The sequence below is a fragment of the Oncorhynchus mykiss genome, chromosome 17 (assembly GCF_013265735.2).
Source record: "Oncorhynchus mykiss isolate Arlee chromosome 17, USDA_OmykA_1.1, whole genome shotgun sequence".
Classification (NCBI taxonomy): Eukaryota; Metazoa; Chordata; class Actinopteri; order Salmoniformes; family Salmonidae; genus Oncorhynchus; species Oncorhynchus mykiss.
The window spans coordinates 86,817,111-86,844,305 of record NC_048581.1 but is presented as its reverse complement, the minus strand read 5'-3'; the positions used below and the strand labels follow the sequence as shown (position 1 = coordinate 86,844,305).

At 46.8% G+C, this 27,195-nt stretch overlaps 1 protein-coding gene across 4 annotated transcripts in view; it reads left to right on the top strand.

The window, feature by feature from the left end:
- Window positions 1–27,195, top strand: part of LOC110493290 (mitogen-activated protein kinase kinase kinase 12) — a 79,884-nt gene that overhangs the window by 36,531 nt on the left and 16,158 nt on the right. For all 4 annotated transcript variants that reach the window (XM_036950889.1, XM_036950890.1, XM_036950891.1 and 1 more), the window contains exons 3-7: window positions 12,103–12,286; window positions 13,336–13,527; window positions 16,397–16,555; window positions 19,814–19,972; window positions 23,375–23,483. In XM_036950889.1, coding sequence (XP_036806784.1) covers window positions 12,103–12,286; window positions 13,336–13,527; window positions 16,397–16,555; window positions 19,814–19,972; window positions 23,375–23,483 — 803 coding nt within the window. The remainder of the gene's footprint in view (window positions 1–12,102; window positions 12,287–13,335; window positions 13,528–16,396; window positions 16,556–19,813; window positions 19,973–23,374; window positions 23,484–27,195) is intronic.

The following is a 27,195-nucleotide window of genomic DNA, read 5'->3' as shown; positions in this document are numbered from 1 at the left end:
ACAGGTAATAACTAGGGCCCTGACAATACTAGTTACAGGTTATAACTAGGGCCCTGACAACACTAGTTACAGGTAATAACTAGAGCCCTGACAACACTAGTTACAGGTAATAACTAGGGCCCTGTCAACACTAGTTACAGGTTTTAACTAGCACCCTGACAACACTAGTTACAGTTTAAAACTAGGGCTCTGACAACACTAGTTACAGGTTATAAAATATGCCATGACAACACTAGTTAGATGTTATGACTAGGGCCCTGACAACACTAGTTACTGGTTATAACTAGCACCCTGACAACACTAGTTACAGATTACAACAAGAGCCATGACAACGTGGGTTACAGGTTATAACTAGCACCATGACAGCACTAGTTAGAGGTTATAACTAGCACCATGACAACAGTAGTTAGAGGTTATAACTAGGCCCCTGACAACACTAGTTACATGGTTATAACTAGGGCCCTGACAACACTAGTTACAGGTTATAACTAGGGCCCTGACAACACTAGTTACATGGTTATAAAATATGCCATGACAACACTAGTTACAGGTTATAAAATATGCCATGACAACACTAGTTACAGGTTATAACTAGCACCTTGACAACACTAGTTCAGATTATAACTAGCACCCTGACAACACTAGTTACTGGTTATAACTAGCACCCTGACAACACTAGTTACAGATTACAACAAGAGCCATGACAACGTGGGTTACAGGTTATAACTAGCACCATGACAACACTAGTTAGAGGTTATAACTAGCACCATGACAACAGTAGTTAGAGGTTATAACTAGGCCCCTGACAACACTAGTTACATGGTTATAACTAGGGCCCTGACAACACTAGTTACAGGTTATAACTAGGGCCCTGACAACACTAGTTACATGGTTATAACTAGGGCCCTGGCAACACTAGTTACAGGTTATATCTAGGGCCCTGGCAACACTAGTTACAGGTTATAACTAGAGCCCTGACAACACTAGTTACAGGTAATAACTAGGGCCCTGGCAACACTAGTTACAGGTAATAACTAGGGCCCTGACAATACTAGTTACAGGTTATAACTAGGGCCCTGACAACACTAGTTACAGGTTATAACTAGGGCCCTGACAACACTAGTTACAGGTAATAACTAGGGCCCTGACAATACTAGTTACAGGTTATAACTAGGGCCCTGACAACACTAGTTACAGGTAATAACTAGAGCTCTGCAACACTAGTTACAGGTAATAACTAGGGCACTGGCAACACTAGTTACAGGTTTTAACTAGCACCCTGACAACACTAGTTACAGGTAATAACTAGGGCCCTGGCAACACTAGTTACAGGTAATAACTAGGGCCCTGACAATACTAGTTACAGGTTATAACTAGGGCCCTGACAACACTAGTTACAGGTTATAACTAGGGCCCTGGCAACACTAGTTACAGGTTATAACTAGGGCCCTGACAACACTAGTTACAGGTAATAACTAGGGCCCTGACAATACTAGTTACAGGTTATAACTAGGGCCCTGACAACACTAGTTACAGGTAATAACTAGAGCCCTGACAACACTAGTTACAGGTAATAACTAGGGCCCTGACAATACTAGTTACAGGTTATAACTAGGGCCCTGACAACACTAGTTACAGGTAATAACTAGAGCCCTGACAACACTAGTTACAGGTAATAACTAGGGCCCTGACAATACTAGTTACAGGTTATAACTAGGGCCCTGACAACACTAGTTACAGGTAATAACTAGAGCCCTGACAACACTAGTTACAGGTAATAACTAGGGCCCTGTCAACACTAGTTACAGGTTTTAACTAGCACCCTGACAACACTAGTTACAGTTTAAAACTAGGGCTCTGACAACACTAGTTACAGGTTATAAAATATGCCATGACAACACTAGTTAGATGTTATGACTAGGGCCCTGACAACACTAGTTACTGGTTATAACTAGCACCCTGACAACACTAGTTACAGATTACAACAAGAGCCATGACAACGTGGGTTACAGGTTATAACTAGCACCATGACAGCACTAGTTAGAGGTTATAACTAGCACCATGACAACAGTAGTTAGAGGTTATAACTAGGCCCCTGACAACACTAGTTACATGGTTATAACTAGGGCCCTGACAACACTAGTTACAGGTTATAACTAGGGCCCTGACAACACTAGTTACATGGTTATAACTAGGGCCCTGGCAACACTAGTTACAGGTTATATCTAGGGCCCTGGCAACACTAGTTACAGGTAATAACTAGAGCCCTGACAACACTAGTTACAGGTAATAACTAGGGCCCTGGCAACACTAGTTACAGGTAATAACTAGGGCCCTGACAATACTAGTTACAGGTTATAACTAGGGCCCTGACAACACTAGTTACAGGTTATAACTACTAGGGCCCTGGCAACACTAGTTACAGGTTATAACTGGGGCCCTGACAACACTAGTTACAGGTAATAACTAGGGCCCTGACAATACTAGTTTCAGGTTATAACTAGGGCCCTGACAACACTAGTTACAGGTAATAACTAGAGCTCTGCAACACTAGTTACAGGTAATAACTAGGGCCCTGGCAACACTAGTTACAGGTTTTAACTAGCACCCTGACAACACTAGTTACAGGTAATAACTAGGGCCCTGGCAACACTAGTTACAGGTAATAACTAGGGCCCTGACAATACTAGTTACAGGTTATAACTAGGGCCCTGACAACACTAGTTACAGGTTATAACTAGGGCCCTGGCAACACTAGTTACAGGTTATAACTAGGGCCCTGACAACACTAGTTACAGGTAATAACTAGGGCCCTGACAATACTAGTTACAGGTTATAACTAGGGCCCTGACAACACTAGTTACAGGTAATAACTAGAGCCCTGACAACACTAGTTACAGGTAATAACTAGGGCCCTGGCAACACTAGTTACAGGTAATAACTAGGGCCCTGACAATACTAGTTACAGGTTATAACTAGGGCCCTGACAACACTAGTTACAGGTTATAACTACTAGGGCCCTGGCAACACTAGTTACAGGTTATAACTGGGGCCCTGACAACACTAGTTACAGGTAATAACTAGGGCCCTGACAATACTAGTTACAGGTTATAACTAGGGCCCTGACAACACTAGTTACAGGTAATAACTAGAGCTCTGCAACACTAGTTACAGGTAATAACTAGGGCCCTGGCAACACTAGTTACAGGTTTTAACTAGCACCCTGACAACACTAGTTACAGGTAATAACTAGGGCCCTGGCAACACTAGTTACAGGTAATAACTAGGGCCCTGACAATACTAGTTACAGGTTATAACTAGGGCCCTGACAACACTAGTTACAGGTTATAACTAGGGCCCTGGCAACACTAGTTACAGGTTATAACTAGGGCCCTGACAACACTAGTTACAGGTAATAACTAGGGCCCTGACAATACTAGTTACAGGTTATAACTAGGGCCCTGACAACACTAGTTACAGGTAATAACTAGAGCCCTGACAACAATAGTTACAGGTAATAACTAGGGCCCTGTCAACACTAGTTACAGGTTTTAACTAGCACCCTGACAACACTAGTTACAGTTTAAAACTAGGGCTCTGACAACACTAGTTACAGGTTATAAAATATGCCATGACAACACTAGTTAGATGTTATGACTAGGGCCCTGACAACACTAGTTACAGGTTATAAAATATGCCATGACAACACTAGTTACAGGTTATAAAATATGCCATGACAACACTAGTTACAGGTTATAAAATATTCCATGACAACACTAGTTAGATGTTATGACTAGGGCCCTGACAACACTAGTTACAGGTTATAAAATATGCCATGACAACACTAGTTAGATGTTATGACTAGGGCCCCGACAACACTAGTTACAGGTTATAAAATATGCCATGACAACACTAGTTAGATGTTATGACTAGGGCCCTGACAACACTAGTTACAGGTTATAAAATATGCCATGACAACACTAGTTACAGGTTATAAAATATGCCATGACAACACTAGTTACAGGTTATAACTAGCACCTTGACAACACTAGTTCAGATTATAACTAGCACCCTGACAACAATAGTTACAGGTAATAACTAGGGCCCTGTCAACACTAGTTACAGGTTTTAACTAGCACCCTGACAACACTAGTTACAGTTTAAAACTAGGGCTCTGACAACACTAGTTACAGGTTATAAAATATGCCATGACAACACTAGTTAGATGTTATGACTAGGGCCCTGACAACACTAGTTACAGGTTATAAAATATGCCATGACAACACTAGTTACAGGTTATAAAATATGCCATGACAACACTAGTTACAGGTTATAAAATATTCCATGACAACACTAGTTAGATGTTATGACTAGGGCCCTGACAACACTAGTTACAGGTTATAAAATATGCCATGACAACACTAGTTAGATGTTATGACTAGGGCCCTGACAACACTAGTTACAGGTTATAAAATATGCCATGACAACACTAGTTAGATGTTATGACTAAGGCCCTGACAACACTAGTTACAGGTTATAAAATATGCCATGACAACACTAGTTACAGGTTATAAAATATGCCATGACAACACTAGTTACAGGTTATAACTAGCACCTTGACAACACTAGTTCAGATTATAACTAGCACCCTGACAACACTAGTTACTGGTTATAACTAGCACCCTGACAACACTAGTTACAGATTACAACAAGAGCCATGACAACGTGGGTTACAGGTTATAACTAGCACCATGACAACACTAGTTAGAGGTTATAACTAGCACCATGACAACATTAGTTAGAGGTTATAGCTAGGCCCCTGACAACACTAGTTACATGGTTATAACTAGGGCCCTGACAACACTAGTTACATGGTTATAACTAGGGCCCTGACAACACTAGTTACATGGTTATAACTAGGGCCCTGACAACACTAGTTACAGGTTATAACTAGGGTACTGGCAACACTAGTTACAGGTTATAACTAGGGCCCTGACAACACTAGTTACAGGTAATAACTAGGGCCCTGACAATACTAGTTACAGGTTATAACTAGGGCCCTGACAACACTAGTTACAGGTTATAACTACTAGGGCCCTGGCAACACTAGTTACAGGTTATAACTAGGGCCCTGACAACACTAGTTACAGGTAATAACTAGAGCTCTGCAACACTAGTTACAGGTAATAACTAGGGCCCTGGCAACACTAGTTACAGGTTTTAACTAGCACCCTGACAACACTAGTTACAGTTTAAAACTAGGGCTCTGACAACACTAGTTACAGGTTATAAAATATGCCATGACAACACTAGTTAGATGTTATGACTAGGGCCCTGACAACACTAGTTACAGGTTATAAAATATGCCATGACAACACTAGTTACAGGTTATAAAATATGCCATGACAACACTAGTTAGATGTTATGACTAGGGCCCTGACAACACTAGTTACAGGTTATAAAATATGCCATGACAACACTAGTTACAGGTTATAAAATATGCCATGACAACACTAGTTAGATGTTATGACTAGGGCCCTGACAACACTAGTTACAGGTTATAAAATATGCCATGACAACACTAGTTACAGGTTATAAAATATGCCATGACAACACTAGTTAGATGTTATGACTAGGGCCCTGACAACACTAGTTATAGGTTATAAAATATGCCATGACAACACTAGTTAGATGTTATGACTAGGGCCCTGACAACACTAGTTACAGGTTATAAAATATGCCATGACAACACTAGTTAGATGTTATGACTAGGGCCATGACAACACTAGTTACAGGTTATAAAATATGCCATGACAACACTAGTTAGATGTTATGACTAGGGCCATGACAACACTAGTTACAGGTTATAAAATATGCCATGACAACACTAGTTACAGGTTATAAAATATGCCATGACAACACTAGTTACAGGTTATAAAATATGCCATGACAACACTAGTTAGATGTTATGACTAGGGCCCCGACAACACTAGTTACAGGTTATAAAATATGCCATGACAACACTAGTTAGATGTTATGACTAGGGCCCTGACAACACTAGTTACAGGTTATAAAATATGCCATGACAACACTAGTTACAGGTTATAAAATATGCCATGACAACACTAGTTAGATGTTATGACTAGCATCCTGACAACACTAGTTACAGGTTATAACTAGCATCCTGACAACACTAGTTACAGGTTATAACTAGCATCCTGACAACACTAGTTCAGGTTAAAAACTAGCACCCTGACAACACTAGTTGCATGTGATAACAAGAGCCATTACATAACTCTAGTTACAGGTTATAACTAGCACCCTGGCAACACAAGTTAGAGGTTATAAAATATGCCATGACAACACTAGTTAGATGTTATGACTAGGGCCCTGACAACACTAGTTACAGGTGATAACAAGAGCCATTACATAACACTAGTTACAGGTTATAACTAGGGCCCTCAAAATACTAGTTACAGGTTATACCTAGGGCCCTAACAACACTAGTTACAGGTTATTAATAGGGCCCTGATAACACTAGTTACAGATTATACCTAGGGCTCTAACAACACTGGTTACAGGTTATAAATAGGGCCCTGATAACACTAGTTACATGTTATACCTAGCACCCTGACAACACTAGTTCAGGTTATAACTAGGGCACTCACAACGCTAGTTACAGGTTATACCTAGGGCCCTCAAAATACTAGTTACAGGTTATACCTAGGGCCCTAACAACACTAGTTACAGGTTATAAATAGGGCCATGACAACACTAGTTACAGATTATACCTAGGGCCCTAACAACACTAGTTACAGGTTATAAATAGGGCCATGACAACACTAGTTACAGGTATTAACAATCACAACACTAGTTACATATTATAACTAGAGCCCTGATAACACTAGTTACAGGTATTAACAATCACAACACTAGTTACATATTATAACTAGAGCCCTGATAACACTAGTTACAGGTTAGAAATAGGGCTGTACCAACAGTAGTTACAGGTTATAACTAGCACTCTGACAACACTAGTTAAAGATTAAACCTTGGGCCCTGACAACACTAGTTAAAGATTAAACCTTGGGCCCTGACAACACTAGTTACAGGTTATAACTAGGGCCATTACATAACACTAGATATAGGATATAACTTGCTTCTGACAACTATAGTTACAGGTATTAACAATTACCCTGACAAAACTAGTTACAGGTTTTAACTAGGGCCCTGACAATACTAGTTATAGGTTTTAACTAGCACCCTGACAACATTAGTTATAGGTTTTAACTAGCACCCTGACAACACTAGTTACAGGTATTAACAATCACCCTGACAAAACTAGTTACAGGTTTTAACTAGGGCTCTCACAACACTAGTTACAGGTTATATCTAGGGCCCTGATTATAATAGTTACAGGTTATACCTAGGGCCCCGTTAACACTAGTTACAGGTTATACCTAGGGCCCTGACAACACTAGTTACAGGTTATAACTAGCACTCTGACAACACTAGTTGCAGCTTATAACTAGGTCCCTGACAACACTAGTTACAGGTTATAACTAGCACCCTGACAACACTAGTTACAGGTTATAACTAGCACTCTGACAACACTAGTTGCAGCTTATAACTAGCACTCTGACAACACTAGTTACAGGTTATGCCTCGGGCCCTGGCAACACTAGTTAAAGGTTATAACTAGCACCCTGACAACACTAGTTACAGGTTATAACTAGGGCCCTGACAACACTAGTTAGAGGTTATAACTAGCACCCTGACAACACTAGTTACAGGTTATAACTAGAACCCTGACAACTACATCCCTTAGTTACCACTACTACAACAGTACAAATATTACTACAGCAGATATCTACAGTTATTACTACTATTACAACAGTACAACTATTCACCCTCCTATTGTGTGTGATCCTACAGAATGTTCATTACAACTTGAACAGATAATGGAATGATAGCTTTAGCTTTTTGGTATGCCTCTTCGGGACATGCTTGCTTTTAATTTGCACAAAAGCTTTGATGTGTTAATTATTAGGTCTGCATGTGATTGTGTCTAATTACATCAACCAGTCGGTGGTGAAATTAACCACAATTAAAACACACCAGCAAGCACACTGTAAACAAACACTCTCTCTCTGACTGGAGAGATGGAGTGAGATTGAGAGAGAGTGAGAGATTTCGAGAGAGAGATGAAGGTAGAGAGGGAGAGAGAGAGAGAGAGAAAGGTAGAGAGGGAGAGAGAGAGAGAGAAAGGTAGAGAGGGAGGGGTAGAAGATGGATATCAAAAAGCAAAGGGCAGAGAGAGAGAGTGTTTGGGCTATATGAGATATGAGAGAGTGTTTGGGATATATGAGATATGAGAGAGTGTTTGGGCTGTATGAGATATGAGAGAGTGTTTGGGCTGTATGAGATATGAGAGAGTGTTTGGGCTGTATGAGATATGAGAGAGTGTTTGGGCTGTATGAGATATGAGAGAGTGTTTGGGCTGTATGAGATATGAGAGAGTGTTTGGGCTGTATGAGATATGAGAGAGTGTTTGGGCTGTATGAGATATGAGAGTGTTTGGGCTATATGAGATATGAGAGAGTGTTTGGTATGAGATATGAGAGAGTGTTTGGGCTGTATGAGAAATTTGTGTGCATTTGTATTTGTGCGTGTGTGTGTGTGTGTGTGTGTGTGTGTGTGTGTGTGTAAGAGAGCAAGAGAAAGAGAGTGAGAGAGAGAGATAGTGTGTGTGTGTGCTGTGACTGTGTGTGTTAATATAGATGAGAGGTGCAGGGTCAGTGTGTGGTGTTGAATAATGTATGAGTTAGATTTGGTGGGAGGAGTCCCAGGGGAGGGGTAGGAGGAGTCCCAGGGGAGAGGAGCTATTGTAGCAGGCAGGCTGCAGACATAAACAGGCCTCCCTGCCTGACTCCCTACGCAAGCATGCACATAGACAGGCAGACAGGCAGGCAGGCAGGCAGGCAGGCAGGCAGGCAGGCAGGCAGGCAGGCAGGCAGGCAGGCAGACAGAGACAGACAGACAGACAGACAGACAGACAGACAGACAGACAGACAGATAGATAGATAGATAGATAGATAGATAGATAGATAGATAGATAGATAGATAGATAGATAGATAGATAGATAGATAGATAGATAGATAGATAGATAGATAGATAGATAGATAGATAGATAGATAGATAGATAGATAGATAGATAGATAGATAGATAGATAGATAGATAGATAGATAGATAGATAGATAGATAGATAGATAGATAGATAGACAGATAGATAGATAGATAGATAGATAGATAGATAGATAGATAGATAGACAGACAGATAGATAGATAGATAGATAGATAGATAGATAGATAGATAGATAGATAGATAGATAGATAGATAGATAGATAGATAGATAGATAGATAGATAGATAGATAGACAGATAGATAGGCTGGAGGGACTGCCAGGCTGAGCAATGGAATGGGGAAATTAAAAGGAAAAATGTCCCTCTGAAGCTTTTATGGAGTACGCCAATCTTTTCTTTCTCGTTCTCTCTCTCTCGCTCTCTCTCACTCTCCCTCATTCAGTCTCTCTCTCTCCCCATATCTTGCACTCAGTACAGAATGTTCTCCTTCTGAATCTAGAAGAGAACAAGAACAGTAGATGTGACTATAATAAAGCCTCTTTGTGCCAGGGAAGGGCTGTTTTGTTAAGGTGGAACATTGTAAAGCTGCAGACAGAGGGTAAGTCCCAAATTACACCTTATTACCTCTATGGTCCCTGGTCTAAAGTAGTGCACTATGTAGGGAATAGGGAGCCATAGGGCTCTGGTCAAAAGCAGTGCATTATGTACCCTAACATACCACACCATACACACTACCTAGTACACACTGCCTAGTACACACTGCCTAGTACACACCGCCCAGTACACCTGGAGTGTGTGAATACACTTGAACCTCACCTTACCTCACCCACAAGCCCACAAACACACACACACACACTGTCACACAGACAGAAAATGGTAATCTTCTTGGTAATACGCTTTCCACTCTAAATCCTGCTTAGTGCCATTGTGGCAAAGGGACTGTAACAAGACTCCTGTACTCTGGAGGGGTGTGGAGAGAGGGAACGGGAGAATAGGGATGAGAGGAGGAGAGGAGGAGGAGGAGAGGGGGAACGGGAGAATAGGGATGAGAGGAGGAGAGGAGGAGGAGGAGAGGGGGAGGAAAGGGGGAAAGGAGGTGGTGAGGGAAGAGGGGGATTTGGGAGGCTAATATAGAAAGGTAGCAGAGGAGGGGGAGGGATTCCCTAGGGAGGGGTGTGTTGGGGATGGGTAGTGGGGGGGGGGGGTGATAGGGGGAGGGATATGGAGTGAGAAGGGGGTTGATGGGGTCTGGATATGGAGTGGGAAGGGGGGTGATGGGGGGAAGGATATGGAGTGGGAAGGCGGTTGATGGGGTCTGGATATGGAGTGGGAAGGGGGAAGGGGGGTGATGGGGGAGGGATATGGAGTGGGAAGGGGGGTGATGGGGGGAGGGATATGGAGTGGGAAGGGGGAAGGGGGGTGATGGGGTCTGGATATGGAGTGGGAAGGGGGGTGATGGGGGGGGATATGGAGTGGGAAGGGGGAAGGGGGGTGATGGGGGGAGGGATATGGAGTGGGAAGGGGGAAGGGGGTGATGGGGGGAGGGATATGGAGTGGGAAGGGGGGTGATGGGGGGAGGGATATGGAGTGGGAAGGGGGAAGGGGGGTGATGGGGTCGGGGATGTGAAGTCTGCCTGGTGAGGGGAGGACAGGATGTAGAATTCACTGCTTTAGTCCCTTCCTGCACCGGGGGAATTTTCAGATACATTTTGTCAAATTAGCCAAGACGACCATGAATGATTAATGATCTGTGTTGATTGATTAGTCTTTTAGGAGTCTATAAATGATTACCAAATGGTTTTCATACGAAGTACGATTTTTATATTCTGTTGTTTGTAAGTGTCTGTCTTTCGTGCATGGCTTATACTGAAACTACATCGATCATTTAAAGGAAGATGGATACTGTATGTCAAGGAATGGTGTGTATCCTAGATTTAGCAATATCGGATTTTTTTTATTTTATACTGAACAAAAATATAAACGTAACATAGAATGAAATCAGTAAATGTACTGTAAATAAATTAATTAGGCTCTAATCTATGGCTTTCACATGACTGGGCAAGGGTGTAGCCATGGGTGGGCCTGGGAGGGCATATGGGTGGGCCTGGGAGGGCATATGGGTGGGCCTGGGAGGGCATATGGGTGGGCCTGGGAGGGCATATGGGTGGCCTGGGATGGCATATGGGTGGGCCTGGGAGGGCATATGGGTGGGCCTGGGAGGGCATATGGGTGGGCCTGGGAGGGCATATGGGTGGGAAAATCTGAATGAGTTTTACCCCCCACAAAATAGCTTTATTATAGACATAAATTCTCCTCAGCACACCCCCTCACCCTCCTCAGACGATCCCGCAGGTGAAGAAGCCGGATGTGGAGGTCCTGGGCTGGCGTAGTTACACGTGGTCTGCGGATGTGAGGCCGTTTGGATGTACTGAATTAACTTTTATTTCAGCTCATGAAACATGGGATGAACATTTTGCATTTTATATTTTGGTTGAGTATTGACTCACTCATTCCCTCTTAAACTTTTTGTCTACCAGTACTGTATGTCACTGATCTCTCTCTTTTTGTTCTCTCTCTCTCTCTCTCTCTCTCTCTCTCTCTCCCTCTCTCTCTCTCTCTCCCTCTCTCTCTCTCTCTCTCTCTCTCTCTCTGTCTCTCTCTCTCTCTCTCTCTCTCTCTCTCTCTCTCTGTCTCTCTCTCTCTCTCTCTCTCTCTCCCTCTCTCTCACTCCCTGTCTCTCTCTCTCTCTCTCTCTGTCTCTCTCTCTCTCTCTCTCTCTCTCTCCCTCTCTATCACTCCCTGTCTCTCCCTCTCTCTCTCTCTGCCTCTCTCTCTCTCTCTCTCCCTATCTCTCTCTCTCTCTCTCTTTCTCTCTGTCTCTCTCTCTCTCTCTCTCTCTCCCCCCTTCTCTCTCTCTCTCTTTCTCTCCCTCTCTCCCTCTCTCCCTCCTCTCCAGAGCTCTGGGAGGTGCCGTTTGAGGACATCTCTGAGCTGCAGTGGGTAGGGAGCGGGGCCCAGGGGGCCGTCTTCCTGGGTAAACTCCACGGACAGGAAGTAGCTGTGAAGAAGGTTCGAGACATCAAGGAGACAGACATCAGACATCTGAGAAAACTCAAACACCCCAACATCATCACCTTCAAGTAAGAATACAGTACAGTAGAATACAGTACAGTCTAATACTGTAGAATACAGTAGAAAACAGTACAGTAGAATACAGTACAGTCTAATACTGTGAAATACAGTACAGTAGAATACAGTAGAATACAGTACAGTAGAGTACAATAATGTAGAATACAGTACAGTAGAATACAGTACATTATAGTATAATTCTGTAGAATACAGTACAGTACAATACAGTAGAATACAGTACAGTACAGTATAATACAGTAGAATACAGTACAGTAGAGTATAATACAGTAGAATACAGTACAGTAGAGTACAATACAGTAGATTACAGTACAGTAGAGTATAATACAGTAGAATACAGTAGAATACTGCACAGTATAGTACAGTAGAATACAGTAGAATACAGTACAGTAGAATACAGTAGAATACTGCACAATATAGTACAGTAGAATACAGTAGAATACAGTACAGTAGAATACAGTAGAATACTGCACAGTATAGTATAGTAGAATACAGTACAGTAGAGTATAATACAGTACAATACAGTAGATTAGAATACATTACAGTAGAATACAGTACAGTAAATACAGTACAGTAGAGTAGAATACAGTAGAATACAGTAGAGTATAATACAGTAGATTACAGTACAGTAGAATACAGTTGAATATAGTACCGTAGAGTATAATAAAGTACAATACATTAGAATACATAACATTAGAATACAGTAAAATACAGTACAGTAGAGTATAATACAGTAGATTACAGTACAGTAGAATACAGTTGAATATAGTACAGTAGAGTATAATAAAGTACAATACATTAGAATACAGTAGAATACAGTAATGTAGAGTATAATACAGAAGAATACAGTACAGTAGAATACAGTACAGTAGAATACTGTACAGTAAAGTATAATATAGTAGAAGACAGTACAGTAGAATACAATAGAATATACCCAGGCCCGTGCTATTTATATTATCTTATTGGAGAACTGTGTTACTAATCCTCCCTTCCTTCTCTCTTCACTCTTCCCTCTCCTCCCTCTCTGCTCTCCTCCATTCAGGGGTATCTGCACCCAGGCCCCGTGTTACTGTATCCTGATGGAGTACTGTGCCCAGGGCCAGCTGTACGAGGTGCTGAGGGCGGGTAGGAACATCACCCCCTCCCTGCTCATCGACTGGGCCATGGGCATGGCTGGAGGCATGAACTACCTCCACCTCCACAAGATCATCCACAGAGACCTCAAGTCGCCCAAGTAAGCAGTCATGATAACTATGCTTTAGCTTGGTGGCAGATCTATATGTGCTTGAGCCAATTACCTCTGTTGTGTTCCTTGTCATGCCAAACATATGGTGGAACAGGAAGTAGATAACATTGAATATGATATGGTTTAGGGGTGTTACCAGACCTCAATATCATATTCTTGTTTGAGTCATTTGAATAGTTCTAGGGACTGTGTTGTGTCTCTCTGTGACTACTGTACCTTTCCCTGACTGTCTCTCTGTGACTACTGTACCTTCCCCTGACTGTCTCTCTGTATCTACTGTACCTTCCCCTGACTGTCTCTCTGTGACTACTGTACCTTCCCCTGACTGTCTCTCTGTATCTACTGTACCTTCCCCTGACTGTCTCTCTGTGGCTACTGTACCTTCCCCTGACTGTATCTCTGTATCTACTGTACCTTCCCCTGACTGTCTCTCTGTGACTACTGTACCTTTCCCTGACTGTCTCTCTGTGACTACTGCACCTTCCCCTGACTGACTCTCTGTATCTACTGTACCTTCCCCTGACTGTCTCTCTGTGGCTACTGTACCTTCCCCTGACTGTATCTCTGTATCTACTGTACCTTCCCCTGAATGTCTCTCTGTGACTACTGTACCTTCCCCTGACTGTCTCTCTGTGACTACTGTACCTTCCCCTGACTATCTCTCTGTGACTACTGTACCTTTCCCTGACAGTCTCTCTGTGACTACTGTACCTTCCCCTGACTGTCTCTCTGTGACTACTGTACCTTCCCCTGACTGTCTCTCTGTGGCTACTGTACCTTCCCCTGACTGTCTCTCTGTATCTACTGTACCTTCCCCTGACTGTCTCTCTGTATCTACTGTACCTTCCCCTGACTGTCTCTCTGTATCTACTGTACCTTTCCCTGACTGTCTCTCTGTGGCTACTGTACCTTCCCCTGACTGTCTCTCTGTGACTACTGTACCTTCCCCTGACTGTCTCTCTGTGGCTACTGTACCTTCCCCTGACTGTCTCTCTGTGACTACTGTACCTTCCCCTGACTGTCTCTCTGTATCTACTGTACCTTCCCCTGACTGTCTCTCTGTGACTACTGTACCTTCCCATGACTGTCTCTCTGTGACTACTGTACCTTCCCCTGACTGTCTCTCTGTGGCTACTGTACCTTACCCTGACTGTCTCTCTGTGACTACTGTACCTTCCCCTGACTGTCTCTCTGTGGCTACTGTACCTTCCCCTGACTGTCTCTCTGTGACTACTGTACCTTCCCCTGACTGTCTCTCTGTGGCTACTGTACCTTCCCCTGACTGTCTCTTTGTGACTACTGTACCTTCCCCTGACTGTCTCTCTGTGACTACTGTACCTTCCCCTGACTGTCTCTCTGTGACTACTGTACCTTCCCCTGACTGTCTCTCTGTGACTACTGTACCTTCCCCTGACTGTCTCTCTGTGGTTACTGTACCTTCCCCTGACTGTCTCTCTGTGGTTACTGTACCTTCCCCTGACTGTCTCTCTGTGGCTACTGTACCTTCCCCTGACTGTCTCTCTGTGACTACTGTACCTTCCCCTGACTGTCTCTCTGTGGTTACTGTACCTTCCCCTGACTGTCTCTCTGTGGTTACTGTACCTTCCCCTGACTGTCTCTCTGTGGCTACTGTACCTTCCCCTGACTGTCTCTCTGTGACTACTGTACCTTCCCCTGACTGTCTCTCTGTGGTTACTGTACCTTCCCCTGACTGTCTCTCTGTGACTACTGTACCTTCCCCTGACTGTCTCTCTGTGACTACTGTACCTTCCCCTGACTGTCTCTCTGTGACTACTGTACCTTCCACTGACTGTCTCTCTGTGGCTACTGTACCTTCCCCTGACTGTCTGTCTGTGACTACTGTACCTTCCCCTGACTGTCTCTCTGTATCTACTGTACCTTCCCCTGACTGTCTCTCTGTGACCACTGTACCTTCCCATGACTGTCTCTCTGTGACTACTGTACCTTCCCCTGACTGTCTCTCTGTGGCTACTGTACCTTCCCCTGACTGTCTCTCTGTGACTACTGTACCTTCCCCTGACTGTCTCTCTGTGGCTACTGCACCTTCCCCTGACTGTCTCTCTGTGACTACTGTACCTTCCCCTGACTGTCTCTCTGTGGCTACTGTACCTTCCCCTGACTGTCTCTCTGTGACTACTGTACCTTCCCCTGACTGTCTCTCTGTGGCTACTGTACCTTCCCCTGACTGTCTCTCTGTGACTACTGTACCTTCCCCTGACTGTCTCTCTGTGGTTACTGTACCTTCCCCTGACTGTCTCTCTGTGGTTACTGTACCTTCCCCTGACTGTCTCTCTGTGGCTACTGTACCTTCCCCTGACTGTCTCTCTGTGACTACTGTACCTTCCCCTGACTGTCTCTCTGTGGTTACTGTACCTTCCCCTGACTGTCTCTCTGTGGTTACTGTACCTTCCCCTGACTGTCTCTCTGTGGCTACTGTACCTTCCCCTGACTGTCTCTCTGTGACTACTGTACCTTCCCCTGACTGTCTCTCTGTGGTTACTGTACCTTCCCCTGACTGTCTCTCTGTGACTACTGTACCTTCCCCTGACTGTCTCTCTGTGACTACTGTACCTTCCCCTGACTGTCTCTCTGTATCTACTGTACCTTTCCCTGACAGTCTCTCTGTGGCTACTGTACCTTCCCCTGACTGTCTCTCTGTGACTACTGTACCTTCCCCTGACTGTCTCTCTGTGGCTACTGTACCTTCCCCTGACTGTCTCTCTGTGACTACTGTACCTTCCCCTGACTGTCTCTCTGTGACTACTGTACCTTCCCCTGACTGTCTCTCTGTGGGTACCGTACCTTCCCCTGACTGTGCTTGTATACTCTACTCTAGTATGTTGATCACCTATGATGATGCAGTGAAAATCTCTGACTTCGGGACGTCTAAGGAGATGAGTGATAAGAGCACCAAGATGTCGTTCGCCGGTACGGTGGCCTGGATGGCCCCAGAGGTGATCAGGAACGAACCTGTATCAGAGAAGGTCGACATCTGGTAAGAGAAAACACCTTCTTACATTTTCCTTCGTGCTTTATAGCATTATTTAGTTTGATATCAACCCATCTGAAAAAGAGACCTGTTAAAATAAAGGTTAAATAAAATAAAATCTTTACAAATCATTTAAGTATAATATTTATAATTTTAGCGACCGCTCTTATCCAGAGTGCCTTGAGCCGACCCTGCCTTTCTGTTTATTTATTTCTGTTTCCTTCTCCATACCTCCCTCCCTCCCTCCATACCTCCCTCCCTCCCTCCATCCCTCCCTCCCTCCATCCCTCCTAAGAGAGGAATGCTGGCTAATTCAATTATTGATTTGCCAGATGCTCTTGTGCTCTGGAGAGGCTGAAATATCCTTTCTATAGCCTGTGTCCTGGCCCTGGGCCTAGAGCACACTACACTGGATACGGGGAGGGTCTGATTTCACACTGATCCTACACGACTGAAAGATGAGAGAGTGATTTCTCCCAGAGTCGGATGGTAGAGTCTGATTTTCACACTGATCCTACACGACTGAAAGATGAGAGAGTGATTTCTCCCAGAGTCGGGTGGTAGAGTCTGATTTCACACTGATCCTACACGACTTAAAGATGAGAGAGTGATTTCTCCCAGAGTCGGGTGGTAGAGTCTGATTTCCACACATTTTAACAGATTTTTTTGTGAACATTTTAGTAACACTCTAATTTAGGGTCTTACAATCAATGCTTTCAACTATATAAATGTAGGTCCATGATAATTTCTACACAGTTTTGATGTTTTTGTTTTCTCACTTAAATGTAGACTGACGTCGTTTTCCCCCCAAAACCCCCTGCGGGCCGGTTCAAATAGGCTCAAGTTTGACACGCGAACTGAAAGGAGAATGTAGACAGTATGTATCTGTATATTCTACATTACCGGTCTACATTATCTCCTGCCCTTATCGCTGTCTATTCTGAGAGAAGAGATGATTTGAGGTGTGCTGTTTGTTCTGTCTGGTCTGCCTTAACATGCTCTGACAGTTGGGCCAGACATCTGGCTATATAGAAAAGTACATTGGGTCTACTGTGGACGGTAAAATGAGAAGTCATTTGTACAAACTCCATTTAACGAGAGTGTTCCTCGGGAACCATTGCGATAAGGGCATTGTGACAAAGACTGTGGCAGTGAGACAACAAGGTTCTCTCCCTTTTACTGTCCTACTCTGGAGAAAGTTTAAATAAGATTTGGGTGTAGAGAAAATGAAATGGTTTCTTCAAGAATAACATAACAGGACAGAGAATGCTCCTTGTCTTTGAAAACATTGTAAAGAGTGACTGTGGTAGTTAGGCTAGCTTCTGCCTCCCAGTACCTTACTACCCCAACCCCATGCCAGTACCTCACTACCCCATGCCAGTACCTCACTACCCCATGCCAGTACCGCATTCCAGTACCTCACTACCCCATGCCCGTACCCCATGCCAGTACCCCATGCCAGTACCCCATGCCAGTACCTTACTACCCCATGCCTGTACCCCATGCCAGTACCCCATGCCAGTACCTTACTACCCCATGCCTGTACCCCATGCCAGTACCCCATGCCAGTACCTTACTACCCCATGCCTGTACCCCATGCCAGTACCCCATGCCAGTACCTTACTACCCCATGCCTGTACCCCATGCCAGTACCCCATGCCAGTACCTTACTACCCCATGCCTGTACCTGATGCCAGTACCTCACTTCCCCATGCCAGTACCTTACTACCCCATGCCAGTACCTCACTACCCCATGCCAGTACCCCATGCCAGTACCCCATGCCAATACCTTACTACCCCATGCCTGTACCCCATGCCAGTACCCCATGCCAGTACCTTACTACCCCATGCCTGTACCCCATGCCAGTACCTCACTTCCCCATGCCAGTACCTCACTACCCCATGCCAGTACCTTACTACCCCATGCCAGTACCTTACTACCCCATGCCAGTACCCCATGCCAGTACCTCACTACCCCATGCCACTACCCCATGCCAGTACCTCACTACCCCATGCCAGTACCCCATGCCAGTACCTTACTACCCCATGCCAGTACCCCATGCCAGTACCTTACTACCCCATGCCTGTACCCCATGCCAGTACCCCATGCCAGTACCTTACTACCCCATGCCTGTACCCCATGCCAGTACCCCATGCCAGTACCCCATGCCAGTACCTTACTACCCCATGCCTGTACCCCATGCCAGTACCCCATGCCAGTACCCCATGCCAGTACCTTACTACCCCATGCCAGTACCCCATGCCAGTACCCCATGCCAGTACCCCATGCCAGTACCTTACTACCCCATGCCAGTACCCCATGCCAGTACCTCACCTCCCCATGCCAGTACCCCATGCCAGTACCCCATGCCAGTACCCCATGCCATTCTCTCCCTCCATCCTGATGCTATTGGTGCTTTCTCCCTCCCACATGATGCTATTGGTGCTTTCTCCCTCCCACATGATGCTATTGGTGTTCTCTCCCTCCCACATGATACTATTGGTGCTTTCTCCCTCCCACATGATGCTATTGGTGCTATCTCCCTCCCACACAAAGCTATTGGTGCTTTCTCCCTCCCACATGATACTATTGGTGATTTCTCCCTCCCACACAAAGCTATTGGTGCTTTTTTCCCTCCCACATGATGCTATTGGTGCTTTCTCCCTCCCACACGATACTATTGGTGCTTTCTCCCTCCCACATGATGCTATTGGTGCTTTTTTCCCTCCCACACAAAGCTATTGGTGCTTTCTCCCACCCACACAGCTATTAGTGATTTCTCCCTCCCACACAAAGCTATTGGTGCTTTCTCCCTCCCCCACGATACTATTGGTGCGTACCAGAGTTGCCGTGGTGATCCAGATCCAAAGTGTCATCAACAACAACCTTTCCATAGTTACTCCCCTGGGACGGGACCTCCCTTATCCCCCATCCTCTACCCGACGGCAGGGGAAGAGCCACACCCTGGCACCGGGCAGACTGGGGCTAAACGCCAGGGGAGCCCAGTACACACATAAACACACACTGACCGACTGGCACTTTTTACAGCGCACAAACATGTAGCCTACACAGCCTTGTTTTTGTATAAAATGGGAAACAATATTGTAAGCACGAGGGTATTAGGGTACATGGAAGAGGCTATAACGCAAATGATGCTGATGTTGTTTTTCACACTGGCTCCTGAAAACCCATCTTTACTGTACAGAAGTGTTCATTTAAAAGAGTAGTATGGACTCATGGCATCTCTCTCCTTCTCTCTGCAGGTCGTTTGGTGTGGTGCTATGGGAGATGTTGACCGGAGAGGTACCGTATAAAGACGTGGACTCCTCAGCCATCATCTGGGGGGTGGGAAACAATAGCCTGAACCTACCTGTCCCAGAGAGCTGCCCAGACGGATTCAAGATACTGCTGAGACAGTGCTGGTGAGACATGGGGATGGGGGGGAGGCAGGGAGGGATGGGAGGGAGGGAGGGAGGGAGGGAGGGATGGGAGGGAGGGAGGGAGGGAGGGAGGGGGGAGGGAGGGAGGGCATAAAAGAGGGGGTGGGGACAGGGCATTAAAAGAGGGGGTGGAGGACAGGGCATTAAAAGAAGGGGTGGAGGACAGGGCATTCAAAGAGGGGGTGGAGGACAGGGCATTAAAGAGGGGTTGGAGGACAGGGCATTAAAAGAGGGGGTGGGGGACAGGGCATTAAAGAGGGGGTGGGGGACAGGGCATAAAAGAAGGGTTGGGGGACAGGGCATTAAAGAGGGGGTGGGGGACAGGGCATTAAAAGAGGGGGTGGGGGGACAGGGCATTAAAAGAGGGGGTGGGGGACAGGGCATAAAAGAAGGGTTGGTGGACAGGGCATTAAAGAGGGGGTGGAGGACAGGGCATTAAAAGAGGGGGTGGGGGACAGGGCATTAAAAGAGGGGGTGGGGGGACAGGGCATTAAAAGAGGGGGTGGGGGGACAGGGCATTAAAAGAGGGGGTGGGGGACAGGGCATTAAAGAGGGGGTGGGGGACAGGGCATTAAAGAGGGGGTGGGGGACAGGGCATTAAAGAGGGGGTGGGGGACAGGGCATTAAAAGAAGGGTTGGGGGACAGGGCATTAAAGAGGGGGTGGGGGACAGGGCATTAAAGAGGGGGTGGGGGACAGGGCATTAAAGAGGGGGTGGGGGACAGGGCATAAAAGAAGGGTTGGGGGACAGGGCATTAAAGAGGGGGTGGGGGACAGGGCATTAAAGAGGGGGTGGGGGACAGGGCATTAAAAGAGGGGGTGGGGGGACAGGGCATAAAAGAAGGGTTGGGGGACAGGGCATTAAAATAGGGGGTGGGGGACAGGGCATTAAAGAGGGGGTGGGGGACAGGGCATTAAAAGAGGGGGTGGGGGACAGGGCATAAAAGAAGGGTTGGGGGACAGGGCATTAAAGAGGGGGTGGGGGACAGGGCATAAAAGAAGGGTTGGGGGACAGGGCATTAAAGAGGGGGTGGGGGACAGGGCATTAAAAGAGGGGGTGGGGGGACAGGGCATTAAAAGAGGGGGTGGGGGACAGGGCATAAAAGAAGGGTTGGGGGACAGGGCATTAAAGAGGGGGTGGAGGACAGGGCATTAAAAGAGGGGGTGGGGGACAGGGCATTAAAAGAGGGGGTGGGGGGACAGGGCATTAAAAGAGGGGGTGGGGGGACAGGGCATTAAAAGAGGGGGTGGGGGACAGGGCATTAAAATATGGGGTGGGGGGACAGGGCATTAAAAGAGGGGGTGGGGGACAGGGCATTAAAAGAGGGGGTGGGGGGCAGGGCATTAAAAGAGGGGGTGGGGGGACAGGGCATTAAAAGAGGGGGTGGGGGGACAGGGCATTAAAAGAGGGGGTGGGGGACAGGGCATTAAAAGAGGGGGTGGGGGGACAGGGCATAAAAGAGGGGGTGGGGGGACAGGGCATTAAAAGAGGGGGTGGGGGGACAGGGCATTAAAAGAGGGGGTGGTGGGGACAGGGCATTAAAGAGGGGGTGGGGGACAGGGCATTAAAAGAGGGGGTGGGGGGACAGGGCATTAAAAGAGGGGGTGGGGGACAGGGCATAAAAGAGGGGGTGGGGGACAGGGCATAAAAGAGGGGGTGGGGGGACAGGGCATTAAAAGAGGGGGTGGGGGGACAGGGCATTAAAAGAGGGGGTGGGGGGACAGGGCATTAAAAGAGGGGGTGGGGGGACAGGGCATTAAAAGAGGGGGTGGGGGACAGGGCATTAAAAGAGGGGGTGGGGGACAGGGCATTAAAAGAGGGGGTGGGGGACAGGGCATTAAAAGAGGGGGTGGGGGGACAGGGCATTAAAAGAGGGGGTGGGGGGACAGGGCATTAAAAGAGGGGGTGGGGGACAGGGCATTAAAAGAGGGGGTGGGGGACAGGGCATTAAAAGAGGGGGTGGGGGACAGGGCATTAAAAGAAGGGTTGGGGGACAGGGCATTAAAAGAGGGGGTGGGGGACAGGGCATTAAAAGAGGGGGTGGGGGACAGGGCATTAAAAGAGGGGGTGGGGGACAGGGCATTAAAAGAGGGGGTGGGGGGACAGGGCATTAAAAGAGGGGGTGGGGGGACAGGGCATTAAAAGAGGGGGTGGGGGACAGGGCATTAAAAGAGGGGGTGGGGGACAGGGCATTAAAAGAGGGGGTGGGGGACAGGGCATTAAAAGAGGGGGTGGGGGACAGGGCATAAAAGAAGGGTTGGGGGACAGGGCATTAAAGAGGGGGTGGAGGACAGGGCATTAAAAGAGGGGGTGGGGGACAGGGCATTAAAAGAGGGGGTGGGGGGACAGGGCATTAAAAGAGGGGGTGGGGGGACAGGGCATTAAAAGAGGGGGTGGGGGACAGGGCATTAAAATATGGGGTGGGGGGACAGGGCATTAAAAGAGGGGGTGGGGGACAGGGCATTAAAAGAGGGGGTGGGGGGCAGGGCATTAAAAGAGGGGGTGGGGGGACAGGGCATTAAAAGAGGGGGTGGGGGGACAGGGCATTAAAAGAGGGGGTGGGGGACAGGGCATTAAAAGAGGGGGTGGGGGGACAGGGCATAAAAGAGGGGGTGGGGGGACAGGGCATTAAAAGAGGGGGTGGGGGGACAGGGCATTAAAAGAGGGGGTGGTGGGGACAGGGCATTAAAGAGGGGGTGGGGGACAGGGCATTAAAAGAGGGGGTGGGGGGACAGGGCATTAAAAGAGGGGGTGGGGGACAGGGCATAAAAGAGGGGGTGGGGGACAGGGCATAAAAGAGGGGGTGGGGGGACAGGGCATTAAAAGAGGGGGTGGGGGGACAGGGCATTAAAAGAGGGGGTGGGGGGACAGGGCATTAAAAGAGGGGGTGGGGGGACAGGGCATTAAAAGAGGGGGTGGGGGACAGGGCATTAAAAGAGGGGGTGGGGGACAGGGCATTAAAAGAGGGGGTGGGGGACAGGGCATTAAAAGAGGGGGTGGGGGGACAGGGCATTAAAAGAGGGGGTGGGGGGACAGGGCATTAAAAGAGGGGGTGGGGGACAGGGCATTAAAAGAGGGGGTGGGGGACAGGGCATTAAAAGAGGGGGTGGGGGACAGGGCATTAAAAGAAGGGTTGGGGGACAGGGCATTAAAAGAGGGGGTGGGGGACAGGGCATTAAAAGAGGGGGTGGGGGACAGGGCATTAAAAGAGGGGGTGGGGGACAGGGCATTAAAAGAGGGGGTGGGGGGACAGGGCATTAAAAGAGGGGGTGGGGGACAGGGCATGAACATGTTTAACAAATAGAAGAGGATTTTAAGTAATCAGAAGACGTAGATGTTGTACATTGTAGTTGTATTTAAAGATATGTGTGCATCTGCCTCCAGGAGCAGTAAGCCCAGGAACAGACCTTCATTCAGACAGATCCTCCTGCACCTGGACATCGCCTCCGCTGACCTGCTGTCTACCCCACAGGAGACATACTTCAAATCTCAGGTACTGTCACATAAGCAAACAGAGGACTAGAATGGCCATTGACACGCTGGCAACATGACTACAGGACAGCCATCTTTAAATGAAATGTTCATTTTAGAGTTATAAAGGTTTATGTCACTAATATTTCCAAGAGAGACGCTTCTGTAAAACAAAATCACTGGAGCCCCCCCCCCCCAAAGTCAAATTGATTCAAAACATGAAATTAAACAGATTCATACATGATATTTAAGATACTAAACTCACTGTCAATTGTGTTTATTTTCAGCAAACTTAACGTGTAAATAAGATTCAACAACTGAGAAATAAACTAAACAAGTTTCACAGACATGTGACTAACAGAAATGGAATAATGTGTCCCTGAACAAAGGCGGTATCAACATCAAAAGTAACAGTCAGTATCTGGTGTGGCCACCAGCTGCATGAAGTACTGCAGTGCATCTCCTCCTCGTGGACTGCACCAGATTTGCCAGATATTGCTGTGTGGATTGATGGAGGTATGCTGTGGAGTGATTGAAATGTGCATCAGAAAGGTATTGCAAAGTTGAGAAAAACATCAGGGATGATCATCAAACAATCTTATCCTGTGCAGATTTCTCACTCTTTCTCACTCCTACTCACTCCTACCGAGTCCTGCACAGCTTATGTTGTACGTGGAAACAGAACGCAGGTATAAGCTCCAGAGTCTAAGCGTTCGGGGTATGGGGCTCATAGTTGGTAATTCCTAGAATGAAAACGAATTCAAGAAACGCCAGAACCCGCTTTTATCTCTCTGTTTGTCCCAAGACGCTAAAGGTTATTTACATGACCACGGTTCTATGAAGTAAGTGGCACATTCAGCTGACTGAGGAAAACAAAACACGTTCTTTCAGATTATTACGGCGAGCCACCAATCAAGTCGCAGAGAGAAGCATGCGTCTCGCACGACGCGCAATGACTATGCCTGGTTTATGACAAAGGCCACTCTAGTATCGTAGTAAGTCTCTATGAATACAGAAGAATACTGTTCCTACTAAAGCCAACTAGCAGCTCTTTCTCTCTCTCTCACTCAATACCAATTTCCCTGCTGTCTGTCGAGGAAAGATATATGTTGCCTTGTAAAATTACAAGCTGATGGACAAGTGCCCATGCATGCAATTACACAGGCAGTCACATAAGCACGACCCCAATAAACACACATCAGATTTTCCTGATTCATTTCCTTCTGGCTGCGTCCCGTTGCTTCTAAACCTGATGGCATCTAGTGACGCAAATACCAGCCCCATAACTGTCATCTCTCTGCCTCTCCTCCTTCCCTACTCCTCTCTCTGCCTCTCCTCCTTCCCTACTCCTCTCTCTGCCTCTCCTCCTTCCCTCCTCTCTCTGCCTCTCCTCCTTCTCTACTCCTCTCTCTGCCTCTCCTCCTTCCCTCCTCTCTCTGCCTCTCCTCCTTCCCTCCTCTCTCTGCCTCTCCTCCTTCCCTCCTCTCTCTGCCTCTCCTCCTTCTCTACTCCTCTCTCTCTCTTCCTTCCCTACTCTCTTTCTTCTCTCTCCCTCCCTTCTCCTCTCTCTCTTCTCTCTCCCTCCTTACTCCTCTCTCTCCTCCTTCCCTACACCTCTCTCTCTTCTCTCTCCCCCCCTTCTCCTCTCTCTCTCCATCTCCTCCTTTCCTACTCCTCTTTCTCTTTTCTCTCTGCCTCTCCTCCTACCCTACTCCTCTCTCTCCTTTACTCATCTCTCTCTCTTCTCTCTCACTTCCACTTTATTCTCTCCCCTCTCCTCTTCCTCCCCCTCTCTTTTCGCCTTTCCCTTTCTCTTCCCCTCCCGCCCTCTCACTCACCCCTCCCGCCCCCTCCCTTTCTTCTCTCTTTCTTTCTCCACCCTCCCCCTTTCATCCTCTCCCCCTCTCCTCTCATAATGGATTTTTCTTGTGATGGCAGCAAGAAGTATTAGCTGCTACAGTCTATTCTATTGATTGCTTTAATGTGGAGGAGAGGCAGGTAGAAGGGGTTGGGAGGAGAGGAGAAGAGGTGGAGAGAAGGATGGGAGGAGGGAAGGAGAGGCAGGGAGGAGGGAAGGAGAGGCAGGGGAGGAGGAAAGGAGAGGCCGGGAGGAGGGGAGGAGAGGCAATGAGGAAGGAAGGAGAGGCAGGGAGGAAGGAAGGAGAGGCAGAGAGGAGGTAAGGAGAGGCAGGGGAGGAGGGAAGGAGAGGCAGGGAAGGAGAGGCAGGGAGGAGGGGAGGAGAGGCAGGGAAGGAGAGGCAGGGAGGAGGGGAGGAGAGGCAGGGGGAGAGAAGGAGAGGCAGGGAGGAGGGAAGGAGAGGCAGGTAAGGAGAGGCAGGGGAGGAGGGGCGGGGAAGGAGAGGCAGGGAGGAGGGGAGGAGAGGCAGGGGGAGGGAGGGAAGGAGAGGCAGGGAAGGAGAGGCAGGGAGGAGGGGAGGAGAGGCAGGGGGAGGGAAGGAGAGGCAGGGAGGAGGGAAGGAGAGGCAGGGAGGAGGGGAGGAGAGGCAGGGGGAGGGAAGGAGAGGCAGGGAAGGAGAGGCAGGGAGGAGGGGAGGAGAGGCAGGGGGCGGGAAGGAGAGGCAGGGAGGGGGAGGCAGGGCAAGGAGGACATAAAGGAATGAGGGATGAGAGGGGTGGCTGCAGGCAGAGCAGAGTGCTCTCAAACTCCATTAGCTTAATAACAAGAGCCACACACACACAGATGGACCGTGACGGACGAATGGGCGTGCACACGACCACACACAAACACTCTCTTAGAAACCCTTATGTCCTTGGACAAGACTAGACAGACAGCAGCTAAAAAGGCACTTGTCAAAGTCAGAATGGTACACAGGCAGGAAAATGTCCACGGTGTATTTTCGTTCAGAAAGTGTTCTGAGATGCTCTGTGACATGGATTCATTTTGACTGACACACATGGTATGTCTATGCTGCTGTCTAACTGTTATGATTTACACTATAATCTGTGTTTTAACTGACACTATAATCTGTGTTTTAACTGACACTATATTCTGTGTTTTAACTGACACTATAATCTGTGGTTTAACTGACACTATAATCTGTATTGCTGTGTTTTAACTGACACTACAATCTGTGTTGCTGTGGTTTAACTGACACTGTAATCTGTGGTTTAACTGACACTATAATCTGTGGTTTAACTGACACTATAATCTGTGGTTTAACTGACACTATAATCTGTGGTTTAACTGACACTATAATCTGTGGTTTAACTGACACTATAATCTGTGGTTTAACTGACACTATAATCTGTGATGCTGTGTTTTAACTGACACTATAATCTGTGTTTTAACTGACACTATAATCTGTGGTGCTGTTACGGTTTTCTTCCAATGAAAGAGAGGAGGACCAAAATGCAGCGTGGTTAATTCGATACATCTTTAATGAAGATGAACCACGAACAATACAAAAACAATAAACGTAACACGAGAACCTAACAGCCTATACTGCTGCAAACAAACACAGAGACAGGAACAATCACCCACGAAACACTCAAAGAATATGGCTGCCTAAATATGGTTCCCAATCAACGACAACGATAAACACCTGCCTCTGATTGAGAACCACTCTAGGCAACCATAGACTTACCTAGAGTACTACTCTAACCACAATCTCATAACTACAAACAACCCCAGACAAAACACACCACATAAATAAACCCATGTCACACCCTGGCCTGACCAAAATAATAAAGAAAACACAAAATACTAAGACCAG